The 12003-nt window shown below is 34.5% G+C and overlaps 1 protein-coding gene across 5 annotated transcripts in view; it reads right to left on the bottom strand.

Moving 5' to 3' along the window:
- Nucleotides 1-350: 350 nt before the first annotated feature.
- UBR2 (ubiquitin protein ligase E3 component n-recognin 2) overlaps nt 351-12003 on the bottom strand; it is a 55252-nt gene continuing 43599 nt past the window's right edge. For 4 of the 5 annotated variants that reach the window (XM_068185809.1, XM_068185811.1, XM_068185810.1 and 1 more), the window contains 13 exons: nt 11566-11714; nt 11423-11478; nt 10896-10992; nt 8903-8970; nt 8288-8423; nt 7565-7655; nt 6655-6785; nt 5908-6016; nt 5612-5668; nt 4021-4098; nt 3572-3742; nt 2796-2897; nt 351-2021 (listed from right to left, as the gene is read on the bottom strand). In XM_068185809.1, the coding sequence (XP_068041910.1) occupies nt 1880-2021; nt 2796-2897; nt 3572-3742; nt 4021-4098; nt 5612-5668; nt 5908-6016; nt 6655-6785; nt 7565-7655; nt 8288-8423; nt 8903-8970; nt 10896-10992; nt 11423-11478; nt 11566-11714 (1387 nt within the window). In that variant the 3' untranslated portion in view covers nt 351-1879. Of the gene's footprint in view, nt 2022-2795; nt 2898-2988; nt 3150-3571; nt 3743-4020; nt 4099-5611; nt 5669-5907; nt 6017-6654; nt 6786-7564; nt 7656-8287; nt 8424-8902; nt 8971-10895; nt 10993-11422; nt 11479-11565; nt 11715-12003 lie in introns of all 5 variants that reach the window. The other variant, XR_010997615.1, reaches the window with a different exon arrangement.

Below are 12003 nucleotides of genomic sequence, written 5' to 3'. Positions count from 1 at the left end.
CAGAGAAATCTGTCAGAATCACTGATTACATTTTTAATATTATGATTACAGGAAAAGAGTTTTTCAATGCAGTTACACATTATTTGAAACTGTGGCACATAGCTTAAAAAGCAAAGGAATAGTAACATCACCAAAAAAGTGGGATTTCTAAGAACCATGCACAGAAAACTGTTGGTATGTCAACCACCTTAAATAGGGAAGGGCAAAGATAAAGCATTAAATGTCATTCTCCCCTGCAACTTCTCCATGTCTCTTCCTAAAAAGTGACAGCAATATTTAAATAATCCAATCTATGACAGGTAACAGAGACAAAAGCAGTCTGTACTGATGTTAAGAAAAGGAAATCCACATTGGCCAGGTTTCTTTATTTGATACTTCACATCTTCACTCAATACTATTACTGAATGTTTGAAAAACTGTCCTGTACACCATGAATATACAAAATTTATCTGAAGCATTAAATCTGTAAAAATAGGAACAATTCAGTCAGACCAAGTGTAGCTGAAGACCTGGCAGACAGTGAAGGGAATTGTTTATCTGGGCTGAGACACAGTCAGAAATTAAGACTTAACTAAAAGAACCACAGACTATTAAGGAAACAGAACTATGTAAATTAAGATTTTACTAATTTGTCAGAAGATAGGAGAGGGAAAGGTAATGGATTTTATTTTAAATCAGTAAGCATAATGTGATTTTTAGAGACACCTTGGAGGTCTAATTACATACAACTAGAAAACTCACTGCCTTCAGGCACCCTCATATCAAGTGCAAATCTGCGCAGTTATAGAATATATTTATAAAATATACTATATGCAAACATCTTTACAGAGCTTTAAATCAAGCCAAAAAGTAAATATACTTGATGGGACAACAGGAAAAAAAAATCAAAAATAAAAAATGTGGGCAGTGTGATTGTGGCCCTTCAAAGCCAGAGGAAACCACTCAGTTTATCTGCAACAAAAAGAAGATGGGATTTGCACCTTATAATTTGACTGTTAATAAAAATGAAGAAAATATCTTCTGTGCTTCTGAAAATTAACATAAAATTAGCTTTCGTGACTTTTACATATTATTGTTATCTTAAAATAACTTCTAAAGCACAATGTCAACCCTTGAATACCAATAACCAATCACATAATTGAAAGTGAAAGGGTTTCCCAGCTAAATTCAAATTAAAACCTACATAATTCTAAGGAGTGCAATGCTCTGGAAAAAGTTTTAAATTAAATTATTTTACCTGTAAAGCTAGTGTTAGGTTTTTTTAGTTAGAAAACAACTGTAAGCAAGAAAGCTGCAAGAGTACAAATGACAAAATCCTTTTTAGATACAGCATGTGAAAGAGTGAATTATCCACTGATGCAGACAGAAACATCCATTTGCTACATTATTTGCTTCCTTACTTCATTCCATTGCATGTACACACAGCATAAGTATTAAAATGCAGAATAATAAATAAACCGGCTCAGATTACTAGCAAGGGGCAAAACACAATCCGGAATTGTGCTCTTTCTAGTTTCTGTTTCAGCAGTCTTTTTCTCTTCAGTTCATGTGAAAAATCATAGTCAGACTTCCAAAAAGAGTCGTTCTTTTTTTTATCAGAAACTTAAGTTCATTTGCCCAGGTTCATAACCCAAGACATTTCTGTGAAGGAAGCACAGTGCAAATTATAGGACTAATAAAATTTGCTTACATAGAAAGGAGTTTACTTGATTAATGTTAATTGGTATCTTTATGAAATACATTGTAAAACAAAGATTAAACAACAGGACTGAGTTTGTTGGGGGGTTTTTCCTTAGACTTTTTTTCCTCATCCCTCCTTTGAAAAGCTTACTGAATTACAAAAATCTTTAATAAAGTTCCAGTCTTCAGTAGATAATCATTATAAATGCTGCCAATCAATGCCAACTAGAGTTTGATTTGCTTCTTGTGCATGTCCAATTTCCTCTGTAATACTGTGCTGCTGCCAGAGTTTTTGAATCTTTTTAAATCGCTCTTTGCACAGATGTAAGGGATTCCCGCGTCTGAAAAGGAGATAACACTTATCAGGAATGATAAAACACTGCAACTAAGCACAAACACTCAGGTGTGACATACTAAGTATTAGATAACCCTATAAAATACTACAATATTTAGATAACCCTTTAATATTATTCTGTTATCAGAGCAAATCAATAGGTATTTGGATGAGTAACCTGCAGCGCTATCTTGTCTGGTGCCCCTCCCTTACAGCTCAACAGTTCCCTCCAGCTTCTGGGAACCTCAAATCCAGCCCACAGAACTCCAAATGCAGGGTTTTAGCAACCTCTCTGGGTTGAACCAGTTAATATTCTTTGATTTTGGCCAGTTTCAGAAATAGCAAGTATTAACAATATCAAGTCCCTAAATTATCCTCACATAGGAAGCAGAGACAGGAGTTGAGACAAAGAACTACCACACTGAAAAAAAAAAAATATCATAGTATTTCCACTTGGTACTAAATTAACACAGGTTATGAAAACAAATGAAATTTTCAGCCTTAGTTTCTAGTCAACTTCACAGAAGCTAGAAAGATTTAACTTTAAGCAGTTTTCAAGACAACTGTTTCTAATTTGGGGAAGATCATCCATGAAATATTTTTGACCTAAACCCACATATTAACATTAAAACATCTGAAGATACTAGATGCAGCAGCAATGTCAAAAAACAATGTCACCAATATAATTAAAATAAAAAGATAACATAAAAAGTTATTTTTCCTAATTCTAGATAGTTCTATAATTCCTGTCTTTAAAAGAAGCAGTTTTTAAAATATTTACCTGAGTCCCTGGTCTGTCTCACCATAGTCATCAAGATAAGGAGGAGGATAAAAACAGCCCTTTGTTTTCCCAGCTAAAAATAGCACCTGACATTCTCGCACTCTGGAGAGAAACAGAGAGAAGATTTTTAGGTATTGATTTTGAGGTGGATAGTGTCTCTTACTTTCATAGACACTGCTTTTCCAGTTCTTACCTACTTTCATTCTGTATAATCTGCAAGTACAGATTTTTAAAAGCACATTTTTTAAAAACTACATTTCTCATTCTCTTCCTGCTATAACTCCTTAGTAGCAGTTAAAAACAATGTCGTTTCATGTCTTAATATTTGCAGGCTGTGTAAAATACTCAAGGGAACTACACGAAAATAAATCTATTTCGCTTCTCATTAATCTTTGCCATAGTGAAAACAGACATTATCTAACCCTTCCCTGTATCCACGAAGACAACTAAAATTAATTTTTATGTTTTCACCAGCAACAGCAGCAACAAAAACAAAGTATTTACCTTCATCATTTTGTAATCCTTGAGTAGAAACAAATGCACATGCAAAACAAATTCCCTTGGAAACGAAATTTGAACTTCCTTTGAAATTTTATTTTCAAAGAAGCAACCTCCGAACCTTACACCAAAGCATAGGAAGATGAATACACTTTAGTTTTTAGGCAACCCTGTTGTTAACAAAACACTGCCTGCAATCACATATATAGAACTATTAATTTAATGACTATACACACCATCTAACCCAGCAATGAGAGGAGAGGTGTTCAGCTCCTTACCTAAGGAATATGCCCACTCCAGAACCACAAGTGTATGTATGTGCAGTACAGGCTCCAACATCTTCCCCTTCAAGTTCAGTCTGACAGCAGTAACTCTGAGAACACAGCATGGTCCCACACACAAGGCACAATGTTGGGGCTCTGCTTTTGTCACCACCTGATTTTGGACACCTTTTGTTAGAAAAAAAAAACAAAGAAAAGGAAACCCACTGTATGTGTAAACTCTAGACAGTAAAACAATTCAGAAGTACTTTTGAACATTTATACAGTTAACAGCTAAAATTTCTATTTCACTGTTTCACTGGAATATAGGGCAGTTTGGCTGATAAATGCTACGTGTCCTTCATGATTCCATACACAACTTTCTGGGACTTTCAGGTGAAAGGCTTCCCAGCTGATGAAAGAAGCACTAGACTTCGGGGTGCTGACTGTAATTGCATACAACTTACGAGAAACTGGATGCTTGGTTAATGAGGCAGCTGTAGTCGTCCGGAAGGTCTATTAATTTGTTGGATTCTCTTGCATAGCTAGAATAAAGCAATCAAATCAGCACACATATTTCAATGAATAATACACAAGCGACTTCAAACTCATTCATGTTTTCCTGACTCATCTAAACAGCATCTGTGAGTAATTAATTTTTTTAAGTTTCCCTCTTTTCTGCCATTCTTCGAGTAAAATGGTAGCATATAAAAAGATGAACACAATACATGTCTCAAATAAACCACCTCCCCTTTTCTTAGTCTTGTTTTTTATGAATTTGAGAAAATGCAGAGGTGGAAAATACATGTCATTTGTATGTATGCTCTTAGCAAACCTAATTATGAGGTCACTACAGGTTTAAAGAAATACTTTTTCTCTCCTGTATGAGTTAGTTTGTATTTTCTTTTTGTCACTCAATATAGAATGGAAAATAGTCTGACTTTCAAGTTTAGGAAACTTGTTTCCTGAAGAGAATGAAATATGCTTGCCATGAAAAGGACCTATTTAATGTCAAATACTTATATATTTGAAAAATATTTAAAACTAACAGATACTATACACAAAATTCTAATAATCTTCAATTCTAGGAATAATGCAAATTAGACTGTGAAATGCAAACAGAAGTTTGTAACAGAAGCAATGTACAAGGACATGCTGAGAAGGAAAAGAAATCATCACTGTCAAGTTAGACATAAGCTTGGGAGGAGCAGATAAGAATCAGCAAAAGGAACACGTGGAAAAGATCCCAACTAACACATGTAGCAAGAAATCAATTACACGACCAGAATACTCTTACTGTGTAAGAAATTCTGTTAATGGTCAGGTGTTTCACAGATGAAGTGATTAGTTTTTATTTTTATCACAGCCTTATTGTATGCATAATGTTAAAAGATTGACTTTATGTATTTAGCACAGGAGATGAAAAAGCAGGGATATGTTTTTAATGACAGCACTGTGAACTTCACATTAATTTCTAATTATTAGGATAATTGTTAACCACTATTTTTACCCAGCCTTCAGAAAGAACACCACCCTAACTGCTTTTCTACACCCACTAAGTATTAAATGCATTCTGAATTCAAAGAAATTGTGCAGCAAGAACAAATGCATGAAAAGCTGATTTCCTTTTCAGCAACTGACTTGGTGTTGGCTTTACTGAAGGAATTGGATCCTTTAAAAAGACAATTTAAAAAGTTCTTCAATGCCTAGTATTTTTAAAGAAAGGTTATACACATCTTTTAGCAATATCGTATTTTTTGCATCAGAAGGTACAAAGTAATAGGAAACATGAGATGCAATTTTATGACTTCTAATTCCTGCACATCAGTCTAAATAAAACCCCACTATTAAACTTTGCCTTTAAAATCTACTCATTTAAGCAATATTTCCTTTTCTTACAATATTTTAAAAATCACTTCTTCCCTAATATTTTTATTATTCAATAAAGCAGAACAGATATTATGTTATTATAAACATCCAATAGAAAAAGTACTTGGAGAAAGCTGCAGCATTAAAGTTTTTCCCCCTGTCTCTGCTTAAAATCTCTTTTATGTTTACCTGATAGCATGTCTCTTGCCTTCCAGGTATCTTTTAACTTCATTGTTATTGCACCAACTACAAGAAAAAAAATTGGCTTTTAACTTCAATAGATGATCGAAATACAAATAAGCAAAAAAATCCAAGGTACATCTATTAAAAAACCACTACAACCAAAATGGTTTATCTCAAAACACTTTCATAAACACTTTTCAAAATCTGATTCACTTCCATAGGTATTGCTGGGAGAATACTTACACTACTATCTTGTGCAGATTCTTTATTATATTAAAACTAAGCACAGAAACACAACTCACCTTTCTATTAATGTGTTCAGAATCTCACTGTTTTCTTGAAAAAGGCAAGTGAGGTTGTTTGGCAAGGAAAGATAGCTACATAAGTGTTCAAACTGATTTGCTCCGTTTACTGAAAAACAAAAAAGGTGTAATTCTCATAACTTCATATTTACAATGTTTATTATGACCATCTTCAGATTTACATTCTACCCCTACATATGCCATATGTGGAGGACAGTAAAGAATGCTACCAACATTGATTATCTGGGGTGTAACATAGTGAATTTAGAGAGATATAACAGAAAGGTTTGGATTGGAGGGCACCTTAAAGACAATCTCATTCCAACCTCCCTGCCATGGTGGGGAGACCTTGCACTAGACCAGGCTGCTCAAAGCCCCATCCTACCTGGCCTTAATATTAATTATTAGCAGATGCTGATTGAATGAAATCAACGCAAGCAAAGGCAGGTTTCATTTGAAAACACCAATCCATAGGAGCTTTGAAACAATCAAAATTTCCTTTATTAACAGAATGGAATCAATCTCTGTTTTAAGTAATCTAGAATGGCATTTACCTCTATATTAAAAATACATTTTAAAAACAAACAATTTTTTTTTGCCTTTTTCATTATGCTGATATGATGCTGCACTGGTAACAAGCCCACATCCATTCAATCAACTTCTTCAGACAAGAGAGTTTAAATGTAATTCATTTTGACCATTAATGTTTATGTCTTGAAAACTGATTTAATACAAAGTAGACAATACCTTGAATTTCTGAGGGTGCTGGGACTCCATTTAAGTAATGAAAAAACAAAGCAGAACATCTCAGAAAAGGCATGATTCCAGCTTTTAGATTCCTCCACAGGTGCCAGCCTGAGGAAGTTTCTTTCAAGGCACTTAAGGGAATAAAAGAAAAAAAAGTTTGCTTTTATTTAATCATTTCAGTTTGAGAGCTATATTTAGTAAGTCTTCAGTCACACTGCATACTAAATTACTGACTTTAGCTGAAACAATCATTATACTAAGTGTTTATTTCAAAGCGAACTCCAAGAAAAACAACAAACAAGATTTCAAAAACGTAACCAACTGGGATGGTAATTTAAGGAGAATTCTGCATAATCATTTCAGATCACAGAATGGTTTGGGTTGGAAGGGACTTTACAGACCACCTCATTTAAATCCCCCTGCCATGGGCAGGGACACCTTCCACTAGACTAGGTTGCTCTGAGCTCCATCCAACTTGGCCTTGAACACTGCCAGGGATGGGGCATCTACACCTTCTCTGGGCAGCCTGTTCCAGTGCCTCACCACCCTCACAGGAAACAACTTCTTCTCAACACCTAATTTCACCTAAAACCTACTTGCTTTCCATTCAAAGCCATTCCCATCCTAACTGTACTCAGACACTGCCAATTCCAGATTCTGCAAACTGACTAAAAAAATTGTTTCCAAACACAATCTTCATGAGCAGCTATCTTCCTGATCACAGATGAAATTGCAGGAATAGTTACTTAAGTGAATCTAGAAGTGCTGGATTAGAAACAAGATGTAAGAATTCCCAAGTTAAAAGTGTCATCTTTGACAGCACTAGTATATAGAATTCAGTCAGTAGTTAATCTTCAGTTCAGGAGGGAAAAAAATAACATAAAATTTTATCAAAAGATCATGGTTTTACCTTCCTGTACACTGGCAAAGGAACTTATACAGTGTAAGGACAGATATTTCCTCTTCACTGTTAGTGTTTTCTTGGTCCATGCCATTCTCTTCTGAAGAAGAAATAAGTAATTAACAAATTGTTTCATATATACATGTTTACATAACAAGAATGTATTTTTTCAAGTTCTGATAAGAATGCCCAAACTAAGTGAAGTATTCCACTGAGATAGAATATGATGCACTGGACAGCAGTTTTCTGCGGCACATCTTATGTGGTAAGTTTGTGCTATTGTCAGCTCCAGTGAGGTGCTGTTTAGTTGTTCAATTGGTTTGGTTTCTTAACATACTTGCTTGGAGTTCTTTGCTTTTTGCAAACAAAGCCTTATCCAGATCCTCTAGCCAGGAGATACATTGATTCCTTACTTTGCTAACTGCAACTCATTCATCAGGCAATGCCTAAGCCAAGCATGCAATAAGAACTTCAGGTACTGCTACGGTAGCTGGAAAGCCAGGATTAATTAATAGCTGTGCTCCAAGAAACTCCCGGAGTAGAGCAACAAAGACAACGTGACTGAACTTTGATGAGTACAATTTATCAATACTCTTTGTGGGCTCAAAGACAGCACCAACAATTGTATTTTGTAACTGTAAACTGCACACATTTACCAGCAGCACCATAGCTTTTTCCAAAGCAAAGACTGGAAGAATTGTTTCAATAGAAGTTGAGACAAAGTGGGATTACCTGTGGATGAGGTAAGTAAAATTTGTATTATGTGTGCCATAGTGACAAGATGAAACAGGTGAAGATCTCCAGTGCCAAGACTAACCCCTGAAAAATCCTGACAATGTATGGCAGGGAAAGAGAGCACCAAGCTTACCTGTGAAAGAAAACAAGGAAGTTGGTATATTCATTTTCCTTTTGAATCCTCCCCTTTTCTCTGCAACTACACCCCTTGGAGGTAGCATACTACATAAGGCTAATTTTTAAGCTAATTACACAGACATTATTTAAGAGAACAACAATTATCTATCAGGAAGGTTTTGAGTTTGTTGTTTTGTTGGGGGGGTTGGTTTTCATGTATTTTGGGGTTTCTAACAGACAGAGTATGCATTATGTCTCATCTTTTACTTTATAGAAAAGAATACTTTTATTCAATACTTTTAATTTAATACTTTTATTAAGAATACTTTTATTAAATTTTAAAAGTCTTCCAAGTGTATTAAGTAGTGAAAAAAATACTAAAAACCTGAATATTTTGAAAGGCTCCTAACCCAGAGTAAAGAGAAAGTTTTCAATAGTTTTTATGTAGTGCTTACTGGATCAAAACATTATTAATATATATTAAGAAATACATACCAATAAATGAAACATGTCAATATCAAGTATGCAAGGAAGATTCCCATTTTTTTCATTAGGCACCAGTGCTAAGTATTTTGGAGAGAAAAAAATATTAATTGAACAGTTATACATTAAAAGATTTTAGTGTACTTCACTTAAAAAATGAGAGCCATTTCCTTTATTTACATGCTTAAAGAACTTATAATACAAATGTACCTGTTTTGGCCAGAGTCAATTCAAGAACTGCTCAACGTTATTGGAAAAGAGTCTTGCCTTCTTTATTGCATTAAACAAAACAATAGTGACTAAACAGGAACACTGATGGTTGTCTCTTGGACAGCTGCTCAAATAAAACTTCTGCAATTTGCTTAACTTCACAAGACTGCCTGAATGTGCCTTACATAAATCATTTGCCTTACTGACTCAAAAATTCATGGCTACAGCCTCTTCAATTTATCACTTTATCTCTAATTAAGGTAGAGCTAGGTGTTGGTCTTTCTGTGTAGTCTTTACAATAACCACAAAGATTAACCAAAGCACTCCAGCTGACAATAAAAATTCATACACTTAATGAATTCCAAGCACCTTCATCTAAAAGCAAACTCAAAATTCAGTGTTTTGAAAAACATTACAAGATATTTTAAGTAACAATCAAGGAACAGTTGCTTACTTCTTTAGTCCAAGCAGTAAAATCTGATTTGTAATAAAGCTACAGCTCTGGGTATATTTTACAATGCAGCTGTAAGTATTAAGCTGCCAAGTTTAAAAACACTACTAGATTAAAAAATAGTCTCATCATGACAACTTAAAAATACTTCAGTTGAAGAGTGCTGCCTTGCTGGCCAAAAAAATTGAGAGCCGAAGACATGTGACAGTTGGAAGCTATTTCTATTAGCAAATATTTTACCACAACTCAGATTTCAAATGCTTTTCTTTTTGTCAGCATACAGCCACAGAACTCAGCTCAAAAGTGTATCAAAAACATGACCAGAGCAAGGGACTTCCAAAACCGAACTTATTTTCAATAAGTCATCTTTATGTACTGTTTACAGAATATAGACAGATCAAAGGCTCATAATTTCCATTATTATTCCTAGCCTAAAAAAACAAAATAGCAGAAACTTTTCCTTCATAAAAATAAAAGCAGTACAGTTGCTTCTGTCAGTTGGAAGGTAGGAGAGCTTAGAAGAAATATTGATTCAAGTTTTCAAGAAAACCCAAAACACTCAGAACACCATATATTGCAAAGTTCCCATCAAACAGTCAGCAGCATTTTCTCTTCTGCTTCACATAGAAAACAGCTCAAACATTACTGCTACAAACTGATGTCAATTAAGTTTTTTCCCCAGAAAGCTGTCAATTGTTTGCTGAAGTAGCTGGTATCCATCTACTAGTAATTTCACTGTATTAATGCATTTTAAAATTTCTCTGCTCTACTGACTGGAGATGTTAAAGTTATGCCATTTTATAATACCCATTCAGTACTGTCCTCTCATGGGCAATTACCTCATTAGGCTGAACTTCAGACTTTTCATCTGTATCTACTAATGCTTCAAGCTTGGAACATTTTGGCTGTTCTCATTAAAATTCTCAATTAACACATGACATTATATAGTTAGTCCTGTCAAAGAGAGAGAAGTTTGCAGATCTATTACAGACTTCTGCAAATACCCTTTCCACACTACATTAATCTTAATTTCTTCATGTTTAAAGCTCCAATGTATTATTTTTGTGAAGGACCACATTTCCTTCTCATTTGCTCTAGGTATCTTTTGCTAATGAAGAATCAATAGAACTCCTTAACAGCAAAATATCCATGCTTCACTTGGAGCTGCAGTCCAAAAGAATGTCTTTTTTCTTGACACAACACATATAGGTGGAAACAGCAACTCTTGATTTATTACTTAATACCACTACATAAAATAATCTTCTTCTAATCAGTACTAATAGTCATTCTGAAAGCAGTCATATATTTCTTCACAAAAAAAACAGTATAAGGTGGCAAACTTACATGCTAATAGAGTACAAAAATGACCCTGTATTGCTGAAAGAGATGAAACTGTCCAGTGAGCTGCTGCAAATCTCGTTAATGACGTAAGGCAGTCATCCTGTAAAAATAAAGAAAAAGAGGCACTGTCACAGTTAATGAAGATCCTCAACATGAAAAGGTCTTTTGACTTAACAGCATTTTTTTCAGGCCTCTCAACTGCAGTTTATGGGAGCAGTTTGATTGTGTAAGTATATGACACATACTTATGTTTATGCAAATATGCAACTTCCTTTTGGCATTCTTATTTTGACTGTTACCAGAAGAAACTACAGCCTTAATAAATTACGTGTTTATAGGAAAAAAAGTAACTGTTTGGCTAGATGTGTTTTAAAATAGTTTAATGATAGATACAGATCAACTAAACAATAGGGCCCAACAAATAAAACTATCCAATAATCATAACTTAATATGTAGATATTCCTCACTAATGAAGCAGAAATCCCTCTTTTTTCCACCAGTTCAGAGAGGAATTGCTACTTGTTCCTTACCTGTCGACAAGGTAAATGACCAAATAATGGCTTATCTTCATCAGCTAAAATTCGTTCTGGAAAAAAAACCCAAAATTAATTGTTGTGAGTTTAACCAGATTCTGAAAATCTCCTATAAAGGAGCCAAATGAACAGATCAGTACCTATAGTCTGTATTGTGTAAGCACAGCTACCCCAGCACATAATAGGTACACGTGGGTCTTCCTCATTTGGATGAACCTTCAAGCCTACTTTGTAAGTTGCTGTACCAAAAGTTGTCAGCATCTCTTTTATGCTCTCAGAATAAGGATTCCTGAAATAAAGAAAAAGTATTACTAATTCATTCTTTCCTCCACTGGCAGCCTAGTACCTCTAATGATAAGCATTCACCCCACAGATGAACAACTGGAGTTTTAAAATTTAAGTGACAACTCCAATATCCTTCTTTGGATCTGGTATTCTGTAACCTCATTTTTTTGTGACAGATCCCCAATTATTCTTTGATTTTTTGTTTGGAACCAATCTCATTTTTAGTGTTAAGAATATCTAGTCTTCAAAGACAATAAAGTCAAGGCTAAATTACAAGAAATGTGTGTGACTGA

Source organism: Anomalospiza imberbis, chromosome 3 (genome assembly GCF_031753505.1).
Source record: "Anomalospiza imberbis isolate Cuckoo-Finch-1a 21T00152 chromosome 3, ASM3175350v1, whole genome shotgun sequence".
NCBI lineage: Eukaryota > Metazoa > Chordata > Aves > Passeriformes > Viduidae > Anomalospiza > Anomalospiza imberbis.
This window is presented reverse-complemented; position numbering and strand designations above follow the sequence as displayed.